General features: G+C 31.9%; 2 protein-coding genes across 2 annotated transcripts; one reads left to right on the top strand and one right to left on the bottom strand.

Moving 5' to 3' along the window:
- Window positions 1-2,864: 2,864 nt before the first annotated feature.
- LOC129320649 (protein phosphatase 2C 50-like) lies at window positions 2,865-8,899 on the top strand. The gene is made up of 4 exons (XM_054966189.1): window positions 2,865-4,209; window positions 5,215-5,571; window positions 6,104-6,209; window positions 7,723-8,899. The coding sequence occupies exons 1-4, from the start codon at window positions 3,415-3,417 to the stop codon at window positions 8,064-8,066; spliced, it is 1,602 nt and encodes a 533-aa protein (XP_054822164.1). The 5' UTR covers window positions 2,865-3,414; the 3' UTR covers window positions 8,067-8,899.
- A 368-nt stretch (window positions 8,900-9,267) lies between these two features.
- Window positions 9,268-15,082, bottom strand: LOC129320650 (mitogen-activated protein kinase kinase 2-like). Its single transcript, XM_054966190.1, has 9 exons — window positions 14,463-15,082; window positions 14,268-14,352; window positions 13,234-13,368; window positions 11,789-12,013; window positions 11,511-11,693; window positions 11,180-11,409; window positions 10,492-10,537; window positions 10,286-10,385; window positions 9,268-9,614 (listed from the first exon to the last, which is right to left on the bottom strand). Exons 1-8 carry the CDS (start codon window positions 14,537-14,539, stop codon window positions 10,296-10,298), a joined length of 1,071 nt encoding a protein of 356 aa, XP_054822165.1. The 5' UTR covers window positions 14,540-15,082; the 3' UTR covers window positions 9,268-9,614; window positions 10,286-10,295.
- Between the last annotated feature and the right edge of the window lie 4,596 nt (window positions 15,083-19,678).

Here is a 19,678-nt window from a genome sequence, read left to right as displayed (position 1 = left end):
TCTTTTATAATTGTAATTTCCTTTATTTAATTTGATTTCTCCTTTGAGATGTGCGGAAATGTATCACTGGTTCATTTTTTCATCCATTGTCTCTAATTTGACGAGTCATAAAACATGGGCCGTAAGGAAAATTTGAAAAAAAAAAAAATATTGCTTCTAGTACTGGTCAAACGTGTTCTATGATTTGTCATACAATTGGCTGCAATATTTACTGCGTCCTGACTGAATATGCTTTTATTTTGATCATGTTGTTTTGTAAATTTCATTTATGTTCCTGCAGAAATCTACTTGGTTTATGAGCGGATTTAATTTGAAGTAACAAATGAATTAATTTTTCTTGGGGAAACTATGACTCATTTGGTAGATTATGAAAGTTTAAGAACATAGTTGTTGATTTTTGAAATTTAGGGATTATTTATGGATGATTGAAAGTTTTAAGAGAATTTTTTTTTATTTTTTAATTGTTATATGATTCAACTTGTTTCTGGATGTTGTTTGTTTAAAGTCAACATGATGAGGACAGTTTTACCGTTGTGAGATACCCTGCAAATGATATTGTTAAATGAATTTTTTTAAATCTAGACTCAATTCTTTAAAAAATAACTATGAAAATGAAGTTATTTCATTTGTAATTTGATCTTTAGGATCTAAAAATTTATTATTATAATTGTAGTCTATTCCTTGAAAGAACTTGGATATGCAATGATTTAAAAGAAAAAATTATTCAAAGTTATTATATTGTGTCAATATCTTGTTAAGTGCACCCTCCTGCCCCTCTTATACAACATTTTTCTAGTCATTAATAAGACATTATGGGGTATTAATTTCATTTTTTTCATTATTGTTCCTACTTAAATTCGTTAACTATGAAAAAGAATCCAATGCAAATTTAAATCTTTTTTGGGGTAAAATTAAAAGTTTGTTTTATTTTTAAATAAAGTTAATAATTTAACTATATCTCCTTAGTTTCAGTACTCAAAAGCCAATGGCTTTGGCTAAGTTGGATTAAGCCGTGTTAAGACCTTTTCGGGTGAAAGCTCTACCACTAACAGCAGGTGCTCAAATTAATTATAAATAAAATATCTTATTAAATTTATTAAAATAATGGTTTAATGATTTATTGATCAATGATTAAATTGACCCAATTTTCAATACTACGATTTTTCACCAAAAAATAAGAGGGGCGGTTCTCCCAAAAAAAATGTAACCATAATCATAATCATAAATTCATAATAGATAGGGGTGTTTACAAGATAGGATTGAGACATTCATGTCCAATGACTCATTTTGAAATATGATTAAGATTAAACTTTCATCTTGTGTTCTATTTCATTCCAAAATTCATCTCATTCCGTTAGAAATTAGGATGAGATTAGGATATCTTGGTAAAACGGATGTAGAAGAAAGACCTGAATAATAAGATTTATTAAAATATCAAATTATATAACTTGCTTAGCCTAAATTAAAAAAAAACATGAATATATAAGTAAAAATAATGTTTGAGATGACATTGAGATTTAGAGAAAAAGTTTGGGTTGAGACTTGAGAATTGAAATGAAAAAATTAAAAATGGTATTCACAATTGTGAATGAGATTGATAGATGAGATATACGTACATAGGTATTAAAAGGAAGTCAATTAAATAATATATAAACACAAAAAAACAACAAATAAATCATAACATAATAATTAATACATATAATATACATATACATATATGTGTGTGTGTGTGTTAAATAGGATGTTCTGAGGGTGATCTCCAATCTCATTTCGTTCTGAATTCTTTTTTCTCTCATCCCACGAAATTTCATCTTGATTTTTTTTTCAAGTTGAGAAAAACACATTTGAACATGATTGGAATGGAAATAAGCCGATCAGGATTGGTACAAATTGTGTTATTGAGTAAGAGAGGCAAGATATGGTCGGTGGGTAGATCTGTTTAAGAGGACACGTGGCGATTAAAACAGTGATTGATTAACACCAATCCCAAAAGGTGGTTGTCATTCGCGCCAACTGTCCTGGCTCTATTTCATTTAACAATTTTTGCAATAATAAAATTTGTGTTCCCCCAACATTATTTCAATTATTGATTTAGTTTTTAAAATTTGTAGCAAGTCTTCCATCTTTATGCATCTTTTTTTTTTTTGTCATTCTTTTAAGACTATTTGAAGGAATTAAATTAATAACAAAGGAAAAATAAATTTTTCACGTATCATAAAATTTGAGGTAAATTGTATTATTTATAGTTTATAAATGATCATTATAATTTTTATATAAACTTAAATCAAGTATTCTCCTTTAATCTTTTCCCTACACTTATTTTGAAATGCTATTGTACCATTTTATATTGTATAACTGAAAAAAGAAAGGTCATAAATAACAGTTTCTAACTCGTCTATTTTATTAATAAGTCATACAGCTCAAGCTCAAGACAATGGATCAGGATCTTACTGTTACCAAAACGATTACCTTGAAATATTAATTTCTTTGAATTAAAAATATTTTAGGCTTAATTAGCCTAACTGGCCTGTGGGCGGTGGAAGTTGACAAGAACAATAATATTATTATTTGTTTCGATGATTTCGTTATGCCAAAGTTTGATCTTTTCTTTGTTATTATTAAAATATTCTTGAGATTTACGTGCATGATAAGAGCTTATAAAATTTTATGTAAAGATTCACTCTTATAGACTTCTAAAAATCAAGAATAAACAATTTATCAGACCAACTTCTCCATTAAAAAAAGCAAAAAAGAAAAAAAAAAAATCTTTTAATCTCAAAAGGTCCTTATCAAAAAGGGTGGTGACCTCACTTCAAGTTGACACATGGAAGTAACTAAATGGAGAAACCTAATGGAAGTTTTCAATGGTTGATGTTGGTTGCCTCACATGTAGGGAACTTTTCTTCTTGTTTTTACTCTTTTGCTGGTTTCTTATACAAATTTTCTTCCTCAATGATCCCATTTGCGTTTTTCAACCTTTGTTTTTTTCTTTTTTCATGATTAAGCTCGAGTCATCTCTTGCCTTTGCCATTTTAGAAATCAAAGGTTTGGTGAGGAGGTAGAAGTTTCATATTTTGGGAGATTCACTTGTTCTGCACTGTTTGGCTGGTTGGAATTCAAAACAGAAATCTAGAGGGCTTTTGTATTTCTAGCATCTAGCTTCACTGTGTCAATAATAATTTTTGAACGTTGATGATAAAATGGCGAAATTTTAAATGGGTTCCGGTTATTAGCTCCTCCCATATTTTTTTTGCCTTCTAGGTGTTTGTTTCTTTGTCGGAATGAACATATGTTCTATAAAAGAGGCTTAAGAAAAAGGATAGGGAAAAAGTAGGTAAAGGCTGGCAGCTTATATAGAATCTTAGAGAGATTGAAAGGATAAAAGCTATTGCTACAAGGCAAAGCAAGAAGACTATGGAGGAAATATCTTCTGCTGTTGCAGTGCCATTTACACTTGGGAAGTTGACGCAGGATTCATCAGTAACAACAACCCACATGGAGATAGCTGGGTTGAAGCTTATGACCAATACAGCAGCTTTGATTTTGAATCCTGCAATGGATGATAGTGAAAATCAAAGGGGTTTAAGTTCACAGCATCAGACTATTGAAGCTGCAGAAGAGGATAATCATGTTGGCGATGCCCTTGTTTCAGATGTGCCTATTGGATGTGAGAGAGATTGGGTTGGGAATGAAACCCACAGTCAGAAAAGCAAGGAAGATGATTTCATGTTAAAAGTTGACTTTCAACGTCCAAATGATTCAAGCTCTCAATCTCTTGCTGGGGAACGATCTTCAACTTTGAGGACTAATTGTTCTGAGATTGATTCTCCAGTTAGTACCATCAAGGTTGAAGATGATATAGTACTAAAGCCAGTGCTGAAAATGGTCTCAGTTGAAATGGATATTGAAATTCATGATGGCAGCAGATCAGATGGATGTGATTCTAAACCATCAGATTCACTTCTTGCGATGTCAGGGGAGAAAATATGCAGAAGGAGCTACAAGAATGGATTGGAATGGAGTAGTGGAGCCCTTTGGGGTTTTTCATCAATCTGTGGAAGGAGAGAGGAGATGGAAGATGCTATTGCAGTAGAACCTCAACTCTTGCAAGTCCCTTCACAGATGCTAACGGAAAACCATGTGACTGAAAACCCAAAATACTCAGAAGCCCGCTTTTTTGGTGTCTATGATGGCCACGGGGGCTGCCAGGTATGCCTTAATATCACCTTTTTCTTTAGTAATACCAAAAGTATGGCTTGCGGGAGTTATTTCATTTAACTGAGGGTATTCTTTTCAGATTGAAAAAAAGAATATAGAAGCCTAGATTGACTGGGTTTAAGGAATTGAGATCTTTAGAATAATATACCTTGCATTTAAGAAAGAAAACGACACAAGAATGGAATAACTCTTATCTTCTTCTCTGCATGTATCTCCATAATATATTTACTTTGACCCTGATAGAGCTCATGATTTTACTAAGACCTATAAGAGGAAATCAATGAAGGCAATGAGCTTAGAAGATAACATTATTGTTAGTTCAGATGTTTGCCCTCTGGATGCTGGTTATAAGGAAAAGTAATTGATGGTCTAGTGATGTGTTAGGTCCCTAGTGATGTGTTAGACTTCTAGGGGTAAGGGTTGTGTTAGAGTCACTTTTTGGGTCTTTAAATCTTCATCCTTGCCTAGAGAGAGGGTGTGGATTATTTGGAACATTGAGAGTGGTGAAGAGAGCTTTGGCCTCTCGAATGCCAGGTTGGGGGTGGAGGAAGTCATCTTTCTTCATCATTTTGTCTTCTGCTTAGTGTATGTTTGTAAGTGAGTGACTTATATTTTGTGAATGTTGTTTGGTGGTGTATTTTTGTGCTGTTTCTGTTTCAGTACGCTATAATTTTCAGTTCCTTATTTCGCTGTAATCCAACTTCGCTATTGGGTAATAGTAATTTTCAGTCCCCATTTGTGTTGTAGTTTCTGGTTTATGCTTGTTTAAAGCTTATTAGAATAGAGGGTTCCATCAGACCCAAATCCAGTTGAGTCAAAGTCTAATAGATTTCCATGTATTGGACATGAGTAGGCTAAACAAAACCTGATTTAGGATCATCATTAGAGGTTGAGTAATGGATAAACATGGGCTAGGTCCATGCTAATTGCATATTAATATAATTTTACTCAATTTTTTTTTTAAGTTGTATTGAGAGGGAATTCTTCTATTCACAGGTTGCTAATTACTGCCGGGAACGACTTCATTCGGTGTTGATTGAGGAGATAGAGGCTGCAGGAACAAGCTTGGGAGAAAAGAATGCAGGAGACAACTGGCAGGACCACTGGAGGAAAGCATTCTCCAAGTGTTTTCAGAGAGTTGATGATGAGGTTGATGGAAAAGGTGCAGCTAGTAATGAAGACAACAGCCATGGATCTGAGTCTAGTTTTGAACCTCTTGCTCCTGAAACTGTTGGCTCTACTGCTGTGGTTGCCATTTTGAGTCAAACCCACATAATGGTAGCAAATTGTGGGGATTCAAGAGCGGTCTTGTGTCGCGGAAAAGAAGCCATTCCATTGTCTACTGACCACAAAGTAGAGCACCGCTTTCTACTTTTACAATGAGTAAAGAAATTAACAATGTGAATTTCACTGAGAAAGACGTGGTCCAGTTTGGATCCTCTATATTCACAAAAATGATATAGATAACGCATTCCAAGAAAGATAGAGAGAAGAGAGTGCATAAGTGTAACTATGAGATATGGATCCCATGCACAAGCATATTCTCTCATACCATTCTCTCTTCAAATGCATGAATACTTGAATGGAAAGGTAGTGCATTCAAAGAATGATCGAATGTAATTATGAGATATGTATCCTATGCACAACTAAATTCCCCGTGTCACTCTCTCTTCAATTGCATGAATACATGAATGGAAAAGATCTAATTAGGAATTTCACAGAGATACAATCTGTATAACACATAATGGAGTGGTGAAAAATTCCTTCCATACACATTCTGCCTTTCTAAACGTGTCAATTTCTTAAGAAATTGGGAGAATTGTTTGTAGGACTTGCACTGAAAGCTGATGATGTCTAATTTATTTCCCTTTTATATGGTTTGCAGCCAAACAGGGAGGATGAGTGGGCAAGAATAGAAGATGCAGGAGGAAGGGTCATACAATGGAATGGATACAGAGTTCTTGGGGTTTTGGCTGTGTCAAGGTCCATAGGTATGCTTTTGTGGCATCGTTTTGAAGTCTTGGGTTTTGATTATCCAGTTTAACGCATGAGAATCTTTACAACTACATGCTTGTTATTCTTTCTATTTGATATCATGTGGTTGCATATTCATGCAAAATTGTTGTTATTCCCCGGGGGGGGGGGATTACATGTCACGACCCAGATGTTAGAATAAGAATTATTATCAAGTGTTGAGAAAATCACTTGTAACTTCCATAAAATTTGGCAAATATCTTCTTAGAAACATAACAGTAAGTCTTGTAAAACTTGATAGAAACTTTGATTTGAAAAAATAATAATAATAAATTGAAAACTCTTAACCTAAATTTCTTAGGACCCAGGTTCTTAGATGTAATTTTCTCTTAAGGAATTATGGAGCATAGACAGCACAAAAGTTTTTAAATCATACATGATCGTTTCAAATTTTGTCACTTCTTAGTGTTTGCGTTTGTATCCTGTATTGTATTTGGCGCATGTATAATACTTCTTTGGTTAAGGGATTAAATTAAAGATCAAGGGAATTAAAGGGTTTATCTGCTACTTTGTTGCATGCTTGTCTACTAAAGTTAGGGTGGGGGAAGAAACATTAGTGCCTGCAAGTGTTCAATGCATCCTTTTGTTCAAGGGCAAAATCTAAAAATGAAACACATTAGTATTGGAAGCTTTCTCTTTCTTGGAACATTTTATAGAGTGCATATAATTCTCCTGTCCCAAAAACCTTGGAAGCTTTCTCTTTCTTGGAACATTTTATAGAGTGCATATAATTCTCCTGTCCAACATTTTATAGAGTGCATATAATTCTCCTGTCCCAAATACCCAAGGTTTTTGGGACAGGAAAGCACCTTGATATGCTTATTTCAATGTGATTTTTGCATTTACAGTCTCCTGAAAATTTTATTTAAAATTTAGTACAGTAATGTAGAAGCACTCTTTTTTGTAAGTAATGTAACTCTTTGCCTATAAGAAGTACAGACTAAGTTAAGAATTTTTTTCCTTTGTTAGGATAAATATAATCGTTAAAAAGACTCGCAAAATATTTAGGTTAAAAAACTTTAAAAATTATAGTTATTTGTAAGGACCAGAATTACTATTAAGTTTTACCAGAAGTTTTAAGAAAATTTAAGTTCTAGGAAATTACTATAAAATCACTTGATATCGTAACTCTTTTAAAATTTGGTAGTAATTTTTCCAAAATTTTGCAGTAAATCCCATAAAATTCTGACGATAACTTTATTCTTTAAAAATAACTATGATTTTTAATGTCTTTCAATCTAAATATTTTAACATTAGAGTCCTTGCATATTGGCTCCTATATTTTGAAAAAAAAATAAAGAAAGAAAAACAGCCGATTGGCCTCCATAACAGAGAATTGAAATTTCTCTTCAATGGATAGACTAGCAATTACATAGCCAATTTTTATTGAAAGATTCCAAGTGCCTTATTCATATTGGTTTTCATTTCAAATCATTTAGATATAGTCTAACATTCCTTCCCTCCCACCAGGTGACAGATATTTGAAACCATGGGTAATACCTGAACCAGAAGTACAGTTTGTCCTTAGAGAGAAAAATGATGAGTGCCTTATTGTAGCCAGTGATGGTTTATGGGATGTCATGACAAATGAAGAAGCCTGCCAGGCTGCAAGAAACAGAATCCTTCTTTGGCACAAAAAGTATGGCAATGGCAACAACAATGGGTCTGCTGAACGAGAAGATGGAATTGATCCTGCAGCTCAGTTTGCTGCAGAGTATCTATCCAGACTTTCCCTTCAAAGGGGAAGCAAAGATAACATATCTGTTATTGTGGTGGACTTGAAGGCACAAAGAAAATTGAAGGCAAGGGCATAGCCATAGCATGCCTACCTATCATCTGTTAAAAGATGATTAGGTAGAATAAACTAATAATGAATACATAAAACCATGTCAGAAATGGATCCTGCATTAAAAAAGGTGGGTATGGAGAGTTCCTTTTTTTTAAAGAGGTTGAGCATTTTCATTGTTAGATTTACTTTGAGGCTGCGTTTGGTATATATGAAAATGGGATCTGAGGAAAGGGAAGAGATGGTAGAAAGCATTTTAGTTGTATTTAGTAGATAAGAAAGTGGATTTCTTGTTGGGGGAAAAAAAAGCTTCCTATGTTTATGGGAAAGAGCTTTCTCTTTCTTATTATCCTTTCCTTTCCTATTCCCATTTTGTGCCAAACGAGCCTACAGATTCTCATGTTACCGATTAAAAAGGGTGTTGCTATTGAAAGTGTCACCTTCCAAGAGATTAATATTATTTTACTCTTGGATTTGTATCTTTGTTAAGAAAATTTGCATTATATCATCTGACTTTATGAAATTCTCCGAGCAAAGATACAAGTCCAACTGAAAGACTGGAGGTTGAACTTAAAGTAACATCACTCAATTAATAAGTAGAATAAGAATCTCTAAGTATGTCTGATAATGGAAACAAAAAACACTCAACTTCTTGAGAGTTCTTTTCATATAACTATCCAAGTGTGTTTGACATACATCCATATCTATTCACAATCAGTTTATTCTATTATTTTTTTTTTCTGGAAACATTGTCTACATTAGTTGGTAGCATATTTAGCCCCTTATTTTTATACCAGGGCTAAGCCACCTATGTATTGTATTCAAATATTTGCAGTGGGAAAGGATAATATTTAGACAAGATATCTCTCTTGAAGCTGCCCAAATCAGAATAATAAATTTATTTCTTTCCTCAAAGAACACTCATTAATAATGAAAGTCAATTAGCAGCCCAAATGATCAAACATACATTTTGCACTTCATCAAGAAGGCTTGATCGTTTCCAAGACAACCCCAAAATTAAAGAAAGAACATCCCAAATGTCACTTGATGGGACACTTATAGCATGTTTAGTACATGGAAAACATTTTTTAGAAAAGAAATGGGAAATGTATTTAGAAAGAAAATGGAATAGGAGTATTTCTCTGCTTTTTTTTATAATATCTTTTTCTACCTATCAAGCATTGTATTAATCTCAAAGGGAACCTGGAAAAGTAATGTCAAAAGCGTAATAATTTCAAAACCTTCCAACGTAAATTGATACGCCTGACAAAATTTTCCATATCTTCTAACATTGCACAGTAACCCATATAATCTGTACATAACGCAAGTACTATTTATGCCTTTCATCACAATCATATAATCCCATTAATTTGCCTTCAAAATGTGCCCTAATACTCAATCATCTGCATTGAGGGTCTACGTGAATTGCCAATCATTGCAAAACTCATGGCACTTGCGTCTACAAGAATCTCTCAACAAATTCTGGAACATCAATCACAATAAGATGGAGATTCTTTCATAAACCAATCCTAGGAGTTGATTTCTCAAGACTCTAATCTGCAGATGCGCAGTGATTCTACACAGAAAGATGTTGAAAGTATAGTTAGCATAGAGTGCAATGACTTCCAGTGTTAAGCAATGTCAATTTTCCAAGGGCACTCGGATTATCCAGAAATATTTAGCCGGGAAAAGTTTCGAACATATTAGATCACCCCTTGATAGCAATCATATATATTTCATGAAACCAGTCACTACTAATCAATTGAAATCATATACATTCACAAAAATAAATACATATCATATATTCGGACAAAGGTAAGGATGTGAGTTCCACATATAGTCATATTTTTTAACATCACACTATCTCACCGAATGCATGGATAGAAAGGATCCAATTGTCAAAACCCAAACAGTAAATGGATGATATTGGCTCTAGAAAGAATGTTTATTTCTCCCCAGCAAACTAATAAAGCTAGCTTCCAAGAAAACAGCTTTTTTAATTGAAAATTAGGATTCAATCAGATAATGTTTTAGCTCCTAATCAGGATCTTTATAGTTTCCATAGAAATGCATGATTTAGGGAGGGGGAGGGATCAAGCCCAAGACATGAAGTTGGGGCCGTATGATATAAGAATTGTAAAATGACCCCGCATTCAACCCTACAATTTAAAGTGATGCTTAAAGAAAGAAAGAATATGCATTTAGCATCAAGTTTGAATGCAGTTTAGGGTTAAAAGTAAACCATACCAAGTAAGCTTTATAAAGTAGCAAGGGGGGATCCAGCATTGGAGAAGTAAGCTGAAAGATCTACATCCAAATCCTCATACATACGGATAAATGGAAGTCTCTGTGTTTCAAATTAGATTGTATTTCAGATTGGCTATTGAATAAAGAACAGTACTATAAATGTTCTTTAGTAAAGTTATATTCATATAGATGAAATTTACGCATACCATAAGTTCTTGAGCTGACAATCTATTCTTTGGATCTTTCTGCAAACTAAACAGATAGGATATTGAAAAGGGAGAGTCAGAAACCGAAGATGCACGCAGTTAAAGAAAATTCATGAAAAAGAAGCCAATGAAAAGGTAAGGCATCATGTTTTATTATGTTAAAAAGAATAGAGACTAGTTCCAGTAAATCATGAAAGACAGCTTAAACTAAAAAGAAAACTACCATTTGGTCCTGAAAAGATGCATGTTCCATCAATTTATCCCTTAAAAAACCTTACCACATTTTGACTCCAAATATATATAAGGGAAAAAAAACATCAATGTAACCCTGACTTGAGTTCTGTAAACCATCAATTTCGTCAATGGCAATAAAACATTGATGAGTATTCTAAAAACTTTTGAAGTCAAATGATGATTAACCATCTTCAATTGATAAAGCACACATCTATCACAGACCAATGATAGTTTGCTGTGAAATAAAATATTTGACTGTATCCACAAACACACATACACACTTATTTTACTTCAAAATTAAAGGTTCATCAAGCATTCCATCTAATTTCAGAAGACAGCTAAGAGGCTTCTAGGATTTTTAAGTGTTTCCTTGTTCTTCCCCCTGCCCCCGTCCCCAAAGAAAACCTCTCTACTGGTTCCATATTTGTGGACAGTCAAGATTCTAGACATTTACCATGCTGATATAAATGAACAGAACTCTGGAGAAAATTGATCAGGTGAAGCAGAGGGAGGAGGAGCTTCAACAACAGCTTCAATAAGCTGGAAAACATTTTCCCATCTGTCTCCTTGATCAGGTGGCGTAAATGGAAACCTCCCCGTAGCACACTCAAGCAATATTAGTCCCAAACTCCATATGTCACTTCTGTAGTTGTAGCCACACTGGGATCCATTGATTCTCTCAGGCTGCAAACAAGCAAAAAAGAACAAAGTTATATCCGAGGAACTAGCAGTATCCCCAAGATGATCAGAGGAAAATGACACATAAACATCAATAATTTACTCACAGACATATAGATCTGTGTTCCAATGAAAGTGTTGGCAAGACCAGATGTACTTTCCATGATTGCACTGACACCAAAGTCAGTGATCTTTACTTCCCCTCTGTGATTTATCAACAAATTATGAGGCTTTAAGTCCCTGTGAATAATATGCTTTTCATGGTGAAGATATATTAGACCCTTCAGCACCTACATTGAAGAGGCAAAGAAGAAAAAGCGTCTCCTTGATATTCAGTGACATAACTAAAGGTGTAAAACCGAAATATAATTTCATTACTCCTCACCTGCTTGCAAATGGCAGCAAGGTATGCCTCCGGAATTGTTTTCACTTTCTTCAGAAAATCTGCTAGAGACCCTCCATCCATGTACTCTAAGATGATTGATATAACACTATTTTCGTAGAAGGACTGGTAACAGACAACAACATAAGGACACTGAGCTGATTGATTAATTTTCAGCTCTTGTGCTATCTGCTTGAGCATAGACTCCTCAATATTCATTTGAATAACCTAAATGGAGGAGACATCATAAAAATAATGGATATAAATGATATGATTGAGATTGTCAATAAATCCAAAAACATGAAGACATTCTTGAAATCAGGGACCAATATGAGAATACTGTGTTGGATTTTATAAATCCATAGACATATATAACTCTCAGACACACACACACAAACACACACAAAATGTGCTAGCTGACTGTACAATTAGTCATTGAACTCTCAGTGAAATGGCAATTCAGATGGTGAGGTCAATTAATACACCCGCTTTGGTAAATTTCTACTGGCTTCTTGGACCATTTGACGGGGCAAAAAATGTACTTAAGAATATTCCCTAATGAAAGGGAAGGAAGTAGAACCTCACATCTGGAGGCACATACACCTTTTATGGTGATGTGTCCATAATTTAATTTATGAATGGATTGTGATATACTGTTCTGGGTTCATGTTTATGATTTATAATTATTTTACCCACATAGTGATATGGAAGGAATCATTCAAGCTAACAAACTAGATGATTAAACTACAAGGGTAAATAGAGATTTTTAGTTATAAATGTCAGGAACAGAAAGAAGAAACAATATGATATTCATTATTCCTTCGTTGCTCTGCTTTCAAAAACTAATAAATGCATCCAATTAATAACCATGAAATGAATGAGGACATTTTCCTTGAAAAAGGAGGATGCGCATTTAAGTCATAGATGTCCTGTGATGATAGGCCAAACTTATTCCATTGAATGGTTGTTTAACATGGAGAAACTCCCCAGGGAAAAGGGTTTGCACCTCAATCATGTTCAGTGGTGGCATCAAAAGGTTTGATCTTGAGTAAATAAAGACCATGTTCTAATAAAAGGCATGATGATGTATTGCAACAAGTTATCAATAAACTAAACAAACACTTTCTATATGAAAAGTACACCGTTACGACAAACATGATTTTCCAAACTTAAGGCATGTGCTCTTAAATTGCGCTAAAATTGCATGGAGAAAACAAGTTTTACACATCACACTAACTGAATCAGACTGAACATATCATAGTCCTTAACTTTCCGAGGGAATAGAAAAAGTAATGAAGAATGAGATTAGAGTACCTTTGCAAGCCAATTATGATACTTGGAAGAAGATCACCAGACAAAAAGAACAAAATAACCAAAAACTGGCAAAATGTAGAGAACAGACAATGGAAATTCTAAGCAAGGTTACATGCAGAAGCCAGCAAGTATACCTTTAATGCAAAAAACTGACTAGTCCATTTGTGTTGCACCAATTGCACTATGCCGCTGCTTCCCTTTCCAACCACTTTGATTGTGTCTATGTCTTCTAAACGTAACTGGTTGTCTTGCGGCGTGATAGGGGGTGGCTGATATCAATAGAAAAGATGTTAAACCATAATGGAAAGAAAACATCAGACAGCATGAAGATCTGTGGGATAAACGATTTTCATCAAGTATAAGTTTCATAGCAGTTTGCGGAGATAGACATGTTAGACCATTAAAAACTAATATGAGAATTGAAGTGGCGGTATATTCTATAGGTTGTGACAAGCGACAATTCACACGAGAATGCTGGCAAAAAAGTGTTCAATGATTGAATTCAGTATTGGTTGCCGCAAATCTCGCCAAAAAAATAATAATAATAATATGGAAGACAGAACGTAGACTTCAAAAACGTAGACATCATAATTACCATAAATTTTGAAGTCCAAAAATTAGCAAAACAGATCTAGTTACTTCAAAGGAAATGATGTAAAGGAAAGAAGTGTTTAGTTGTTCTTCAACTGAATGATTTCTACCGAGCACAAGCTTTCACTTCATGAGCATGGGGCTCTTCCACCACGTCAAGGACAAAATGAATATAAGAACCACATTTTACCAAATATCAAACATTATGCTCCTCAACATTTTTGGGTTCCAAAAAACTGCAAAAGTTAGGGAGGGAAACCATGCAGAATTCCCCCCACGTCCTCTCCCTCCCAGAAAAGAAAAATCAAAGCATTCTCGTAAACACCTCATTAAGTCGAACAAAAAGGAAACACCAAATAATATATACAGTCTTTTCCTTTTCAAATAAATAATTCCCCATTTGCTTTTTGAGCCTTCAAAATAAAGAAACGTCAAATTTCAGGATTCCCTTAGCACTCGGCAGATACAAATGCAGCAAAAGAAACATTTGAGCAATCTGATTAATAAATAGATAAATAAAAGAGAGAATGCAAGAGGAGGGGGCAAAAAGCCAAAAAAGCCGAGAGAAATATCTTACAGCTTCAACTTCACACTGAGAGATAATTCGAACACCATTCTTGTTGACTAGCAGATCCTCATCCTTGAAGGTACCGCTCTCAGTCCTATCATATGCACACAGTTACGTGCCGATCACTCCAATCGGACAAATTCAAACATAATACGAACACATTCTTTCATGAATAGATACAATTACACCCAAAGACAGACTTACAGAAACTTGGCGAAAGAAACTTGATTATATGCAGGAACAGTGAGTTTGAGATTTGGGCCTAAGCTTCCTTTATTCATGATCACGGGGTTTCTGATGAGTTTCGCTAGCTCTCTGTCTTCACCAATGGTGGAGACTTCAGACTAGAGAGCCTTCGGCGTTGATGGAAGGAAAGAGAAGAGAATAGAAAAGAATGCAGCAAAATCGATATGATTTATAGATTTTATGTAAGGCAACTACTTATGAATGGGGCAAAAATTTGAAGTTAAGAATAAGTTCACCAGAGAGTATTGTGAAACTAAAATTTTGATACGGGATTGGTTAATGAAAAAGTAGTCACCGTTGGCGAACTGGAAAAAAGAAGAGAGTGAGACTGTGAAGACAGAGACTTTCGCTGACTTTTCAGAGCACTCGCCTTCCTACTAACGCGTTTGACTTTTTTCTTTTTTTTCTCTCCCACAACTAAGACGTTAGACGCACGAGAAATTCTTCCATGAACCCTGGTCCAGTTTATTGATGCTGCCTCTATTAAAATTTCACTACTTCAATTAAATAAAAGATAAATAAAAAAATTATTTCCTGACTTTCTAGTAGTATTATAGATTTTTATCATATAAATTATTTTTTTAAATTTTAAAAATAATGCAGTATACCACCTGTCATTAATAAAAATTAATTTTAAGAGTTACTTGATCAGAAAATGATCTAAAAAATAATAAAAAAATTTCAGTCATTTTATGTAATTTTTTATGCTATTATCTATAATTATTTGGTCATTTTTTATAATTTTTAAGTTATTTTTTATTTTTTATTTTTAATTAACTAACCGTTAAGATTAATTTTTTTAATAATAAAAGTTAGATTGCATTGTTTTCAAGAATTAAGTGAACATTTAAATAAAATATTATGTGTTATTATTATCTTTTAATGATTTTATTTTTAAAATAGAATCTATTTTTTGATAATAATAATAATAAAAAAAAAACCTCTCACACACTTCGTCACTTCCTATACTACGAAGAATTTCGATTGGAGCAATATGATCAAGCAAGGACACACACACACTCATCAGCGTTCGGACGCGATCGGTCTAGTTAGCACGTGATTTGAATGCAAACGCGGTTTGACTTGTTAACTTTTAAAAGATTAGATCGTTACCTGTTAAAAGGTTAAAATATATTTTTAATTTTTAATTTTATATTAAATTTTACTTTGATTCTTTAATTTTATCAAGGAGCTTTATAGTATTTTAATTTTAATATTGTTAATTTTAAATAATTATTTTTTATATCAATCATTATTATTTTAAAAAAATTAAACTTAATATGTTAACATTTACTGATATTTTATCAATATTTAAAAGTTTAATATAAAAAATTTTTAGGATAAAGCTAACAAGGTAAGGGTGAATGAACTAAAAAGATATTTTATATAATTAAAAGATTAAAATAAAATATTGTGTGAAATTAAAAGGTTAAATGTATACTTTGGCTTGATTAAAAAATTAATTAATGTTAACTTTCTTCTAAATCCTTATAGTAAAATTTTAATGAAAAAAATCTCGTGGAGTAGATTTATTTATAAATAAATTTCATGAAATTTGAAAACCACAACCATGTCCCTTGAGACCTGAGTTTTATTTTAAATTAGGCTACAAAAATAATAATTAATTTAGAATTATTTTATCAACAATTTACAATTATAATTTCAACATTTTATAATTGTAATTTCACATATCCAACAATTAAACAATCATGTGTTATTGATAAAGTTTAATATTAATTATTTATAACTACTTTATTAATAATTTATTAGGAAAAATTTAACTTTTTACAATCATAACTTCACATATTCAATAATTAAAATGATCAATTTAATTATTAGATATGTAAAGTTAAAGTTATCCTTGTAAATTATTGATGAAATAGTTATAAATTATTTGATTAATGTAATGTATATATGTTTAATAGGAGCATTATTTTTTTAACCCAATTTAATTATTATATGATGAGTTCAATTGTCAATTTAATATATTGAAGACCCCACAATATTACAGTTTGCCCTCTCTTAGTTTTTAAGACATTTATATTGCACACATGGGAGCATATACATACTACTATATGCCAAAACATAGCTACATTTAAAAATTTAAGGGTATGAGCCCACAAAATTAAATTAAACAAAAAATTAAAAAATAATAAAAATGACATAATACATAACCCACTATAATCCAAATTTCTGAAATCATGGTATACCCATGCTAATACATAAAATATCTCTGGCAAGATTTTTAGTAAGAATTATGATTCACTTGGTAAATTTTGTATGAAATATTAAAAAATTATGTCAATTTCTTAATATACATTGTATCCTCTACTAGAAGGTTAATCTAGAAGTTTTTTGAAAAATTTTGATCATCCAATGAGGATAATGTAAGGATATTTTTCCTTATAATTCACATTATGTCATGTTTTTTTCACGGAGGGTAGGTAGGCAGTTACTTGTCTGATTAGAAAAGAAAGTAACAAAAAGAAAACTCAACCAAATAAAAAAAGAAGCACGTGGTTTTTGAAAAAAGGAAGATTGAGGTCAAAGCATTGTTTTTAAGGACCGGATGATTAGAACACTTGGATCATCCACTAAAGCCGTCGGGGGCGGAACCAGCAAGGATATAGAGGTGGGGCCAAATTTAATCTTATTATCTAAAAAATATAAGATAATAATTATGAATAATTATAAATATTTAAAAAATATAAAATATATATATATATAATATATATATATATATATATATATAAAGTGTATGCTTAAAATATACTTAAACAAACATGGATCAATGTACATGCAATTTCAATGATGAAAAATAAACTTCTTCAAATTTTTTTAATAATTTAGTAAAACCTAAAAAGCCTGACAAACATATTTAATACAAATCTTAAGATTTATTCTTTTCACATGAAGAACTGACATCATAAATGAATAATACAAACAGTATTTGTATTGCCAAATAAATATATATTTTATATCTATTTAATGTACTAACAAGATATTGTATTTATGTGTTATAAAAAAAAGAAATTGTATTTATGTATTCGTGCATACATATGCAAAATGCAATGGCGGAACCACATGTATTTGAGGAGAGCATATTGTCACAGATCTAGTCTTTGAACTTGTGTGGCATTTAGACAATCTTCACTGAAAGTTGTTAAGTAAACCTAACTTGTGGAAAAAAAATGATGCTTGGTTAAGTTGAGGAAAGGGAAAATTTGAGAGCAAATGATAGTTGAGAGAGCTTGAGGAATGTGAGAGTAGTGTTACTTTAAGAACTTAAGATGATTTACAAATGAGGAGGGGTGAGTTATTTATAGACCTCCCCTTGAATCTAGAAAATTCTCACCTCCTTAGTGGATGGTGAAAATTAAATTGATCCTACGATTACAATTGATTCTTTAGAATTCTCTCCTAAATATTTACAATAAATATCTGGATATTTATATGGAAATATCTAGAGGCAATATTAAAATATTGAGGTTAGAGTTTTGTAAATTTTTCTAGAATGTTCTTACACTTTTTAGTACTCTTAAGGTTATCTGAGAGCCTTCTGGAGGGTTTTGAAACATTCCAGAGCTCTTTAACTTCATAAAAAATCATGAATCGTGACAATATGCTCTCAAATACATGCATATGTCTCTTTCAAATGAGAAAAATTACTTACATGGAGATGGAGATATATGTATTTAAATTTTGCACGCCTCCTTTTTTTTTTTTACACCTCTCTTTTTTTATATTTTACATTTTAATCTCATTTCATATTACTTTTTAACTCAAATCTAAAATTAATTTTTTTAACTCAAAAGCCCAATAAATTTTAGTTCACAATTTTAATATACCCAAATATTAATATTATTTTATAAAAAAATAATATTTATTAAACCTTTAAGAAAATAAGAAAAAAATAATCTAGCCCACGTTGTTTGAAGTCTCAAATCAGATTTGCAAAAAAATTAGTTGAAACTGAAATACATATTGTCTATCTATTTATTTACCTTCTCTTAAAATTAGCAATGATGTTACCTGTTGCCATAGCAATAGTTAAAAGAATCTTTTCTGTTATGAAGTTTGTAAAAAAATTAATTGTGCAATCGAATGGGGAATTTATGAATGAATGATTATCTTGTGACTTATATTAAAAAAGACGTATTTGAAAACATAGATAATGAGCTAATTGTTCAACCATTCCAAAAAATGAAACTACGTAGAGAAATCTTATAAGGTATGTAATTATTAAATATTTTTTGTTATTATTTTTTTAAATTATAAATATGTAAATTATTTTGCCTCCTAACCCAGGATCCTGGCTCCTCCATTATGCATATGGATGCAAATTTTTGGGTGGAAGGGTTTTTTTTTTCAAGAAGGGGAGCCAAAACCTCATTGGCCATGGCAATTATCCTATGATATTTTCTAAGTTCTAACAAGTTCAGACCCCCTTAAAGTACACCTAGTTTTGCCCCTAAAAGTTGTTAACCATTTTTTTAAGAACTAAATTGAATTAGATGATCGGATTGGTTAGGCCGTCAATGGTTTAGTTTAAATGAAAAAACCTTTTTTTGTTGATGAGCCAAATTAGATTGAAGTTGAACTAAACACTGGAGTGGTTTTTAAAAAATTAAAAATTTCTAACCATAATATTAAAAAAATTAAAAGAAACAAAAAAAATTAAACCCTTATCAAAAGCCAACTTATTTTCAGACAATTTATATGTGTATAATATGATATGAGACCCCTTTTTTATAAATATAATGATAATTATAGGTGTAAATAAAGATTATTTTTAAGTTTACTAATACCTAATTTAATCAGATCCACCTATGTTTACAAATTGTAAAATTATAATTTATAATATTGTTAATTTACAATCATGTTATGTCATTTTACTAACAACTAGAAATAATGTAGATTTATTGCTTGTATTTATTTTATATATGCATTTAATTATTTTTATTTAATTAACACATCATCAATTCAACTATCAATCTAATTAATTAGACCATAAAAACTATACACACATGTCCATACACACATATACATATATAAAACTACATAATTTCACTTGTTTACTTATCCAAAGTTTATTTTCATGTCGTAATCATACACTAACACAAAACATGTTTGGTTTAAAATAGTTTCATGTAATAGATAGTATACTTTCACAG

The sequence above is a fragment of the Prosopis cineraria genome, unplaced genomic scaffold, assembly GCF_029017545.1.
Source record: "Prosopis cineraria cultivar Desert tree isolate PC_DT_omini unplaced genomic scaffold, ASM2901754v1 PC9, whole genome shotgun sequence".
Classification (NCBI taxonomy): Eukaryota; Viridiplantae; Streptophyta; class Magnoliopsida; order Fabales; family Fabaceae; genus Prosopis; species Prosopis cineraria.
Note: the sequence above shows the minus strand (reverse complement) of the source record. Positions and strands in the feature narration are given on the sequence as shown.